Raw genomic sequence first — 12,484 nt, forward strand, 5'->3', positions numbered from 1 at the left:
TGGGGGCAAAGAAAATTGAAAAAAAAGTTATCAGACAGAAAAGGTTGTTTCTATATGACAAACTGTCCTTTCACAAATACTGCAGGTCCCATGAGAACACATCGAAATAACAACACTGGGCAGGTACTTGCTTGAGTACTTAAAACAGAAAAATACGAAGAACTTAAATATTTTCAATATTCTCATATTATCACAATTCTCAATTCTATTCAAATGTAAAATTCAAAGTTATACAAATTTACCAACTCTGCTTTTATTCCATCACAAAAAGCAAAACACTGGAAATCAATTCTAAAGAAACACTTTTCAACATGCTTAGAGGCAACAGAGGCAAAGTCAACAGACTACTAAATCAAAGTTACTTATAAAAGTTGGTTTTACCATTGGCAAAAATAGATGCAAATAAATATTTGCTCTAAAATGAGACTTAGGTTTTTACGGTATGTGTTCCTTTATAGTAATCCTCTAGAATATTTAATTTCTAAATCATTAATAACTTGACTGAGAAATTGGCAGTTCTCAACTTTTTAAGATTACATGTCTAAGGGTAAGGTATATACATGAAAGGGAAAGAAAGAGAATGAATTGTACTGCTGCTTTAGGAGTCAGGAATTTGCTTCCTACCCCAGACTAATTAATGATAATTTTGAGTTCAGTAAACACCTAAGGAAATAGCAATTTCAGAAAATCTTCCTTCCTTTTGTGACTTTAAACATATATTTTAGGTTATTATGCAACTCTATTTCAAAGTAATTTCTTGGGCTTGGACATTAAAGTTAAGTCTTAACAGTTAACATTGATTTATTGAAGGGAGAAAAAAGATAATCTGTGATTTATAGTCTAAACCAATGGAAATGGCAGCAAGTCACTGCCACTTATTAAAAATTCTTCCCTCCATTTGAAATAATCATTTTCATGAACCTAGTAAGGGTGGTTAACACTCACCAGTATGAATCTTCTCATGTCTCTGTAGCAGGTACTTCTGTATGAAACGCATGTCACATTGACTACATTGAAATGGTTTTTCACCTTAAAATAATTTCACATCCACAAATTAGTTACTGAATAAAACAATGGTTTTTAGTTACTGTTTCTGAGGAAAGAAAAATCTTAGATGCCCAAATTTTGGAAAATTACAAAATAGCCATACAAATTTTTAATGTTATTAACAGAATTTTATGTCCTCTCAATTTTTTTCCCAGGATTTAAAAATTCATATTCTCACAATCACAGAAAAATGAGATTAAATTTGATCTATATATTCAAGGGGGGGAAGGAAATAAATAAAACAATTTAAAATTGAATTTTAACATCATGGGGTGAGAAAGAAATACAGGTTCTCACGTGTCCTAAACATCTTTTCTTCCTTTTTATCTGGAAGAAGGTGCGCCCATCCTGTTTTCTCCCTAGTTAACCATCCATTTATGCCCTTTTACACATTTTCTTCAGAACCTTCAGAACTTTCTAAACATCCCTTTTTTAAAAGACCCTGTCTCTTCAAACTTTCTCTCTCTGCTGGGGCTTTTCCTTTTAAGGAAAGTATTCTCTGGCCTGCTCTATGCTGAGAAACCTTGTTTCAGTCCTGAAACACTTCTACCTTAGTACTTTCTCTCCTTCTCTTTCACTACACCTCCTTAAAAGAGTAGTCTACTCTAAGTCAAATTCTTCACTGCCCACTTGCGGTTTAACCCTTATACTCTGCTTTCTGAAAAGCTACTTGTGATCTCCTTGCTATTTATTCCAAAGATTTTTTCTTGGTTCTCTAACCTCTATCCTCCTAGGGCACTGGCACTGTTGGTCACATCCTGCTTGGAATTCTATCTTCTACTAGCTTCTGGGACACTATTTTCCTAGTTCAATGAATCTCCCTTATAACTGTTTTTCTTCCTCATTTCATCTTACATGTCTAGTTTGTTTACCCAAAGGTCTGTCATCTTTAATACTGTTCTCTACAATTTCATTATCTTAGCTATCATTTATTTATATTTGATTTCCAAATCCATGTTTTAAACTCTGCCTGGACATTTTGCACATACAAAAAATGAACACTGATAAACAGGCTTTTAATAATACATTCTTTAATCATTTCTCTAGCTAAATGGAGCACATTAAGCCAAACAGGTGTCCAATTAAGACTATTTAATTAATTTTACACATCCATGCTAATTGTTTTCTCACTTCAGAGTTTTTCCTGGTTTCCTTCTGACATTCTGGCCTATAAAATCTCTGATTTGGAATGCCAGATTAGCTATGGTCTTAGGAATGAATGACAGTTACACGAAGATGAAAATAACAAAGATAATAACTTTAATGGCCACAAGCCCATTTTAATTCAAGAAATACCTGTATGAATGAAGACATGTCTCTGTAAGTGATAGTTCGTTCTAAAGGCAGCATTGCAGTGCTCACAAACGTGAGATTTAGGGGTTTTCAAACCAAGTGATCCATCCTCATTTATTGTAAGGATCTAGTTCAAAAAAAAAAAAAAAAGGCAAAAACAAAAGAAATAAGTTTTTAAAACGTAATTAAATAGTAATTTTAAAAAAAAGATAATGCAAACAACAGTCGCCACAGATTATGAAATATTTTGTTCTTAAATGATCTTGAAAAGACTATTAGAATAATGTTATCATTAACTGTAGGAAAGTACAATGTGACTCAGAATGAGCAAAAATCACTAATAAAACCTTGGAAGCTGGTTAAGTAAGATCTCATCACGGCCTTCTCCTCTGTAATGCTTATGCGTGATGGAGTTCCTAAGTCTTCAGTTAGGGTGAACACAGGTATATTTTCAATTTCAAATTCTCATATATGCAGGAAAAAAGCCTTTAGACATGATCTAATATCAATCAGTATGGGGCTAATTAAATAAATCATGGAAAATGAATACAATTTAATATTATGTGGTTGTGAAATAAAATGACAAAGCTCTCTATATACTTATATGAAAAGCGTGTCAGGATTTGTTAAGTTAAAAAAAAAAAAAGGCAAAGTTTAGAACCCAGTGTATAGTTTTGCTAACTTTTGTATATAAAAGGTACATATAGGAATATATATTTGCATAGGCATAAAAACTACTTGAGAAGGATATATATACATAAGTATATAACCTTGATTGTGATGGCTGGGGAACTGGGCAGACAAGAGATAAAATGGGAGGGAAGTTTTACACTGTCCACTTAACACATTTTTTTGAACCATGTAAGTGGTTACCTATTACTAAAAAAAAAGAGAACACTAAGTTTTCAAGTTACAATATGGTAGAATTTATGGTCTGTTTCAGTCTAGGATCACTATGGTTATTCTACAACTACTAAATTATTATTAAACATATTCCTAAGAATATTTGTCAAATAAATAAATTAGAAGTGGGTATGGGGTCCATCTGGGGCATAAGTACTGAATAAGAAAATTATTCAGCACTTATAAATTCAGTTTTTTTAAAAATAGAAGTGGGTAAAAAGAAGGAAGACAAGAGACAAAGCAACCTTGTCTTTCTGGGCTTATTGAGATTAAGAGTATTGCGAGCCTGGTTTGGATGGTACCACAGAGAAACTCACCTTAGGCTGCATGTATTCCAATTTATCAACAACTTGTTCAATGTGCAACATTAAGCTGCCTTTTGGCCAGGCATGGTGGCTCAAGCCTGTAATCCCAGCACTTTGGGTGGCTGAGGTGGGTGGCTCACTTCAGTTCAGGAGTTCGAGACCAGCCTGGGCAAAATGAGGAAACCCCATCTCCACTAAAATACAAAAATTAGCCAGGTGTGGTGCCACACACCTGTACTCTCAGCTACTTGGGAGGCTGAGGATGGGAGGATCACTTGGGCCAGGAGGTCAAGGCTGCAATGAGCCATCATCATGCCACTGCACTCCAGCCTGGGCAATACAGTAATACCCATCTCAAAAAAAAAAAAAAAAATTGCCTTTCATCAGACATGTGGAAGAGTGAAAATAATGATTCCTTTTTCATTATTGACGAAAGCACAAAAAAAAAAAAAAAGGCACAATATTATGCTGAAACAGCAAAGAAAACTAGAAGATCTGATCAGGAGGGGTATGGCCAGTGAGAGGGAAACAATGCTGTAGGTGTGGGCATACAGAATGGGGCTAAGAAACTGTCCAACAAAGGTAGAGAAATCTGGGAAATAAATATAAAGAACTGTGGAAACTGATTAGGGCCTGCAAACACACAGCTATGACCCCTTCTCAAACCTAGAAAAGGGCAGTACGTAAGGGGAAAAGGGCAGTACGTAAGGGAAAAAGGCTTTAATCCTTAAAACATTTTTACTTTAAATTCAAGAAGACAGTTCAGCCTATACTATATGCAGATCAGTGGTAATTATTATGCAAATTATACAGGGCATTTGGATTCTGGGCAAACAGCCAATGTGGTCAACAATGCTTCAAAGTCTATGCACCAAAGTCATGGAAGGGAAACATTTGGCAGGAGAATGGAAGTGGGTGTCACAGCTTCCTGAGGAGAGTCAAAGAAAGTGGAAAGCTTCATCTCTGGGCCAGTCAGTTTTGAATTTTTTCAACCCCTCCAAGTCACATAATAATAAGCAAGTTAACACTGTGCAAAAGGAAAACACACAAAATCTTTTAAAATATGACTCAAAATATTTTATACATAAAACAAACAAAAAGATGTTAAATACTTATATAAAATGGAACTAAAAACAAGACAGCACCAGGTATTTTTTTTTCATGTATGTTGATAACAAATAAGAAAATCCAACTGCCAAAAACCATGGCACTTCAATAGCTTTCTGTGGCATAGCAACTGCAAGGAAAGGCTTTGTAAAGAACAAATCTGGCCCAAGTTGCTTAATGTGAAACGGATGTAATCCTTGACTGTACAAAGCCCTTTTATGAAGAGTTAAGGAGTTCTAGGTCATTGTTTTCTGGCACTGGAGGTACTGCTGCCTTTCATTGTAGATTTAAGCCTTAATTCAAGGTGAATTTTATGGATGAAACAGCTACCACTGCCTTGTGGATAAACACACAGGAAAATCTAGCTTTTTTAAAGTTCAAAGACAGAAACACCAAATTCTTGGACATTTTATATTTTCCTTACTTTCTTTAGGCCAGAGTAATAAAGGACATAGAGTAAACTCATCTTGACTCAGATGAGCATCAATGGCCCTTCCAATTTGTAACCTGTTTTAAATATATCCAACTGATTTTTATTCACCCTTATAATCTCAGTGTTCAAAATGGTATCTGGAGCATAGTGGAGACTCTATACCTGTCAAAGGACCTGGCTGCCTGCTGTCCATAACAATTACTCCTCCTAGCTTACCACTTTATTGTTTTTTAAATTTGTTGCTAAAAGCAATACTTTACTTTTCAATTTTTTAGTCTTCAGATAACTGAGTAGTGAGAGAAGCGGGTAGGCAAAGAATAAAATCCCTTAGCAGAACACAAATAGCACACTAACGCAGGCAAAATTTTCTTCCCCGGTATAGACTTGCCTTCTTTTCTTGCTCACACCTTTTCAAGATCTTTTAGTAGAATGTGATCTACCAGCTGAGTGTGTTTGCCTTAGAGATTAGCAGTCTTACCTGCAACTGGTTCCATAAAACATCTTTGCTTTTCTTTTTTCCCCAACATATGGACACCATTACAACTGAAGAATTTTATGTTTAAAATTTTAAATTCTAAGATGCCTGCTAGACATCTTCAGATGCTTTATCTTGCCCCTTGTCATTGCTACTTCAGGAGAAATATGGTATATTACATAGACCAAGCAATCAGGTTTTAGCAAGTGGAGAAATTAGTAATACTCTAATTCTCAACACACTACATTTTTTTTTCTTATCTGTTTAGTAAATTTAAAACAAGACTTTATAGAAAAAAATTGAGTATCAAATGGAATTTCTCAGTTAATCTGCTTTCTTAATCTCATATCCATTATGACATATTTTCTGTTTTAGACAAATCTATTACCAGCCAGCTACCTAAATATACACATATGGTAAAGGTTATCTTAAATAATATACCCATTTTCATCAGGCAAAGCCCTAAGGTCTGCCTATTCAAATTCAGAGATTTTTCACTCCATAAGGATCACTGCCACTGAATAAATGAAACCTGACACCCCTCACTGAGAAAAAGTTCTGTTTTCTTAAAAGGCAGACATGATTTTTCACATTCAAATGTGTACTACTAAAATTATTAAAGCATATTTTAAACTAAACACTATAGGTTTTTATCATATATTCCTGAATCAATCAAAATCAACTTTGAAGCCACCAAAACTCAAAAGACAACTTAGATAAGAGAGTTTACATTTCTCACCTATTATGAGACGTTCTACTGCAACTGGGGATGGAGAATGACAGCTGTGACAATTCTCTTTACTCTCCAAATCCAATGAGAAATGGAAAATAGTGCAAGTCCAAAGATATACAAATAACAAAGTCACCCTGAGTAATACCCATCATGACAACTTGACTGTCCTGGTCATCGTTAATAACCTACTCTAACATTGTCACTTTCTTTCATTCATCAAGATTTTTTATTGTTTCTCAGTACTAGATTTTTCTCATAACCAAATTTCCTTTTTAAATGGTAAGCTTTTGACAGCACCAGAACAAGAAATTCACTGTATCATAAGCATGGCACAACAACTATGTTCAGCAAAATGACCCTGGGTTTTAGAAAAAGGCTGTTTCTTCCCTGTTTCCTGAATATTAGGCAAAGAAGTAGGTGATATTTTCTAAAGAAAGATTTACATCAGATTTTTTTTCAAAGTTAGGGTTCAGTTCTATGGAAAAACAATTTATCCAAGACACACAATTTCCTGGGAAAATTAGATAAATAAAACTCTATTATTTTGCCAATCTTCTTCCTTCATTTTCTTACTATTCCATACTTCCTGTTTGCATCCTCAGTCTTATAATCAGTTCATCTTTAAAGCTACTTCTTCCTAAATCAAGGTAACATGTAGAAGAAAGCATGACAAATGTCTGGTATATCTACTTCTCTGTTTCTTTTCATTAAATTTTCCTTATTTTACGTAATTCAATCTTTCTGATACCAAAGTCTAAAATCTTTTCTGGGAACCAACAATATATAATAAATTGCTGGGAAAGGATTCTCTATATAATCTATCTGATGTGTGAAAAGTGCTCTTCCTCAGTTCAGCATAACTTTGAATAATGAATTTTTATTCAGATCACCTAAAGTGTTACAACAAACAACCCAGTTCCTTTTTTCAGTACCTGATGAGAGATCCTGGCACATAACAGGCACTCAAATTATTTGTTGAATAAATGAAAAGAGAGATACATTTCAGAATAAAGAGAAGGAATTAAAAATATCCTCTCTCTCATTCAGTTACTAAGGAGTTGGAAAAGACCTATATAATATATACAACATGGGATTTAGATAATATTGTTATATTTTACTGAAAAAAATTCTTAGATTTCATTAATGTTAACCCAACAATCCTCCTAAAACCCTTCTGAGATGGAAACTGTTACCTTCTAATTCATGTAACAAGTGAATACCAAAGTCCAGTAGTAATACCTCATTTATTCAGAAACTTCTAGTGTCAAGATTTGAAGTTTTCAAGCTTAAGAGTATAACAGTCACCAAAAACAGACTCAAAGGGGCAAAGGAAAGTGATGTTAAGTGGCCACCCAGATATACAGCAATGTAAAAATGAATAGCACGTCACCAAGGAATGAGAAGTGAAGTGATTATAAGCAGTATAACACTTAAAGTCTAGCAGTGAGGATTTGCAGGGTCAGGTGGATGGGGGAGAGCCCTAAAATCTCTGTTCTCCTAGAGGGCTTCAACTGCAATACGCAATTTAAAAAAATGTTTATGTCAGCTTCAAGACATTAAAAGCTGAATTATGTTCAAATACACTATATTTAAAAGGAAAACAACACCTTAAAGATTTCCCCAAAAAAATGGTGAAAATAAAATGAAATTTGATATTTAAAAGGTGTAAGCTTCTACTATGTAGAAAACTTACTTTCTTAAAACAGCTAATTCCACAACAGATGCAAATAGCTTGACCTAGATGATGTTCCCTAGCTCAGTTACCCTCTTCATCAGGCATGCTGCCAAGTGTATTTAGGCAAATTTCAAGTGTCAAAACCTACCTTAAGATGATCAGGCTTTCCCATTGCATTTAAGTTTTCCAAAAAAAAAAAAAAAAAAGACTCAGCTTTGCCATATGAGAAAAGTTCAGAAGGCAATTATTGCTTAAAATCCATGGCAGCTAAAGATGGCATAACAACACAGGACTTTAAGGCAGCCATAGTTACATGGATGTTTATAAGCTCTGATGTTTTTACTAAAACTCTATCACATTAGTTATACTTCTTGTGCAGATCCCCAATCTAATACTACACAATGGTGACACAAACTCAAAATATTCACAATGGCAAGATTTGAAGATTTTGAAAAGATGCTGGGGGAGAGTGGAGTCCTCTAGGCATAATAAATCATAATTCTTTGAGGAACTTAAAATTGTTTTTAAGGAATTTAAAACAAGTAACACTTACTGATTTACAAACATGGGTAAGTTTCTCTTTCTCTTCATACCAAAGAGCAGAATGAATTATTTTAACAGAAGTTCTGAAGTATAAATTTTTATATACACTCCTGAGAAAATGTAAAATTACTCACTGGTTATATCTTAAAGTTCTAAGACTCCAGACACAAAAAACCCATTCACCTGGAGATGGCAGACCAGTGGTTAAAAAACAGTCCAAAACCATTCCCTGTCCCATTACATGTAACATGCCAGGACAATTGAAAAATAATTGTTTGTTCTTTATTTAAAAAAACAAAACAAAACAAAACCAGAGACAGGGTTCCACAATGTTGCCCAGGATGGTCTTGAACTCCTGGGGTCAAGCAATTCTTCCGTCTCAGCCTCCCAAAGTGCTAGGATTACAAGTGTGAGCCACTGTACCTGGCCTGTTTGTTATTCTTACACCTCTGTCTGCTATATATTGTTTCTAGTCACTTCATCTTCCTAAGAATTCTCTAAAGGGCTACCCTAAAACATTCTCTTATACGCACTATACTTAGAATAGGACAACTCTGTCATCTGGCCACTACAGAGGTATATAAATACTTAAATAATACCTTTAGAAATATTCTAAAATGATACATTATAATGAGTTTATCGCAAATTAGACAAGCAAAATAGCTTAAAGCCTGTAAATACCTAATCTATATTTACAAATACCTAGAACATATCACCAAATACAGAGTCCAACACCCAATAAGAAGATAATCTGGGTTTTAGTCAGAATTTCAAGAAGAGAGTACACTTGAAATAGATACCCCATAGATCAGCAATGAATCCAAAGTAACAAGCAATCACTATCACAAACGATTTTAGAAATAATTTTTTACATAAAACCTAGTATTATTCTATATCTGAAGAACTTGATTTGTTCATTAATGTAAAGAACCCCCAAAAATGATATAAATTACTGAGAAAAACATTAAAGCCCCAAAAAAAGAAGTGGAGGGAGAGGGAAGAAAAGAAGAAGGGAGAATTTCACAAAACATGAAATATAAAATGCCAACAAAAATTTTAGAAGTTTAGTGTGACCAGAAACTAAAGAAATTCAAATTTAAACTATAATGAGGCTCCCATCTTAAGCAAAGTCAGACACTCAAGACCAGTGAGAATGCAGACAGATACACCTCAGGTCCACTGCAGGTAGAAATGTAACTGGTATAACATTTCTGAAAAGAGTAACATTATCAAGAAATCTTTCCAAAAGTTCACACCCTTTGATCAATAGTGCACAAAGATACATACTCAAACATTTTAAGTGCAGCATGATTTAAAACAGAAACAAAAGGACTACAACTTTCAAACAACATAATAATGTCCAATAAAACAACCATTAAATATAACATGATCTATTAAGAAATAGATTATGTAGCTAATAAATGATTACAAAAAACATTAAAAACTTTAAGCACAAAAGTTGCTTACATTTCAAGTGTTAAAAATCAGCTAATTTATTCTATATTATACCTCCATATCTATCTGCACAAATTTGAAAAAAGAAAGGGAATATGGCAGAAAATCCAAGTAGTTATCTCTAGGAAATGTAACTATGGGTTATTTTAGTCTCTATGTTTTTCAAAATTTGCTATTGTAGGCATATTTATATGTCCCCAAAATAGTGGTATGCTGGCAAATATTTAACCACCAACTAAGGAATCGGGGGTATAGAAACATTTGCTGATTTCCAGGGTGTAAATATTCCCACCATAGCTAATTATAAGCTACCAATGGTTTTGGCAACTAATTTGCAAATGAAATCTTGCAAGCCAGCTCAAGCTGGCTCCAACACACTAATAAGTCCAAAAGTATACAAAAATATAAATAATAATGATGATTATGATTTCAAATCACAGATTTTTAAAAAGCCATCAAAAAAATCATATTACAGTATGATCTTTTTAAAAAGGACTTTCTCACCACATGAGGGAAGAAAAAAATAAGAGTTAACTATAAAAATGCAAATATGCTGCAGAGAGTTCAGAGAATTTCTAGGAATACCAAAAATGCTGTATACATTCAGCTATCACTATACTAAAGAGAAAAAAACAGGCCAGGAGTGGTGGCTCACGCCTGTAATCCTAATACTTTGGGAGGCTGAAGTGGGAGGATGGCTTGAGACCAGGAGTTTGAGACTAGCCTGGCCAACATAGCAAGACCCCATTTCTGTAAGAAATTCAAAAATTAGCCAGGCATGTTGGCACATGCCTGTGGTCCCAGCTACTCAGGAGGCTGAGGCAGGAGGATCCCTTGAGACTGGGAGACTGAGGCTGCAGTGAGCCATGATCATGCCACTGCACTCAGCCTGGGTTACTTGTTTATTTACTAACCCATTCATTAACCCATAAAATATTTACTGAGGATCTATTATGTCTCCTATTCCAGGCTCTTAGGATACAGCTGTGAACAAAATGAAGTCCCTGCCCTCATGAAGTTTACATCCTATTAACAGGGATCCTATATCTTTTCCTGATGAATAACTGGTATTACATTTTCCTGAAACCTTAATATAAAGATAAGGAAAACTAATACAAATGAGAAGAAAGGGCAATGCATGCCATCCGATAGAGATATGGAAAAAGAAAAGTTCACTTTTAGACAAGTCAGGAACATGGTGAAAGAGAAGCAGAAAAATTGAAAGCAAGGCCCACCACCTCCATGCAGGCATGCACCCCCTCCTACTAAACCACACAAGACTTCTACATCTGCCTTAGGGTCCAGCCAGGTTCTTGCCTATAGAATTAACCAACAGTTGGAATTAAGAGGTTGTGATTACCACCTTAATACATTGTCTTACTTTTGCGGGAGAACGTTGTTTCCGCTTCTTCTTTTTCTGTAAGTCTACTGGCTCTCTGATTTGTTTTTTGTCTCTCATCAGTTGCTCAGATACATCAGTAAAAGTAATTTCCTGCTTTACGCTTATCTGTTTAAAAAAAGAAAAGCCAATTTTAGACATAAATAAAAAGTTCATTGTGACAAAAGGCCATTTTATGTTTAATCCTTTGCTAAACCCACATACAGGTGCTTCCAGAATGATGATCTATGTGTGTGTGTGCTAACTATATACAGTGCTATAGAATTCATTAATAGGCAGTGGGTAATAAGAATTGAGAGTACATAAATTGAGGGATAAACAGATTTTTTTTTAATCTACCTGAGAAAAAAGATCAAAGACGTCCTGGGAAAAGATGATCATAAGACCAAGCAGAAGTCAAGAAATCGTAACATCAATTTCATTCCCACATTTAAGGAAACTGATACTGAAGTTAAAAGCGCACAAAAAAGGTTAAGGTCCAAAATTCAACACAATACTAGGGAATGAAAGAGGTATTTAGACTTCTAGATGGGCTCTGTATTTATAAAATATCAAGTAAACCACACAAATTCTAAAAGATAATTTGTCAAAAGAAAGACAAATTAACAATGAAAATCTAATTATCTTCATGCTCAACAGTTTTGTCATATGACTCAAGATCTCAGCCAGTACTTTCCTGGGCTCTACAACAGACCATCACCAAATATGTGTTTATAGAAGCAATTATAATTTTAGGCTGCTACACTGTACAAGACATGATGCTAACTACATAATAGAGAAATACTAGAAGAAACATTAAGATTTCAACAATGTTCTTCAATTTTCAGATCTTAATTCTGAGTTACTTGTCCTTAAAGAAAGAAAAGAAAAACCAAGGTTCTAAGATCACTAACAGTACCGTCGTCAGTTCTCATCAGATTTGATGGTGTTCAGTCATCCCCTCCTCACTGCTACATTTTCAATCTATCCTTGAAGTAAAACAAGAACCTTAAAACTAGGAAACTTTCAACTCAGGCTATAAAATACAGTAAAGATCCTTGAGAATAATTCAGTAAGTACAACGTGCTAATGGCTACATTTTCAAGAAACACACTAAAAAGCATGGTGCAAAAGATG

General features: G+C 34.4%; 1 protein-coding gene across 9 annotated transcripts in view; it reads right to left on the reverse strand.

The window, feature by feature from the left end:
* Window positions 1–12,484, reverse strand: part of ZNF148 (zinc finger protein 148) — a 149,732-nt gene that overhangs the window by 51,142 nt on the left and 86,106 nt on the right. For all 9 annotated transcript variants that reach the window (XM_008950536.7, XM_008950534.6, XM_055110370.3 and 6 more), the window contains 3 exons: window positions 11,351–11,476; window positions 2,344–2,467; window positions 946–1,029 (listed from right to left, as the gene is read on the reverse strand). In XM_008950536.7, coding sequence (XP_008948784.1) covers window positions 946–1,029; window positions 2,344–2,467; window positions 11,351–11,476 — 334 coding nt within the window. The remainder of the gene's footprint in view (window positions 1–945; window positions 1,030–2,343; window positions 2,468–11,350; window positions 11,477–12,484) is intronic.

The sequence above is a fragment of the Pan paniscus genome, chromosome 2 (genome assembly GCF_029289425.2).
Source record: "Pan paniscus chromosome 2, NHGRI_mPanPan1-v2.0_pri, whole genome shotgun sequence".
Taxonomy (NCBI): domain Eukaryota; kingdom Metazoa; phylum Chordata; class Mammalia; order Primates; family Hominidae; genus Pan; species Pan paniscus.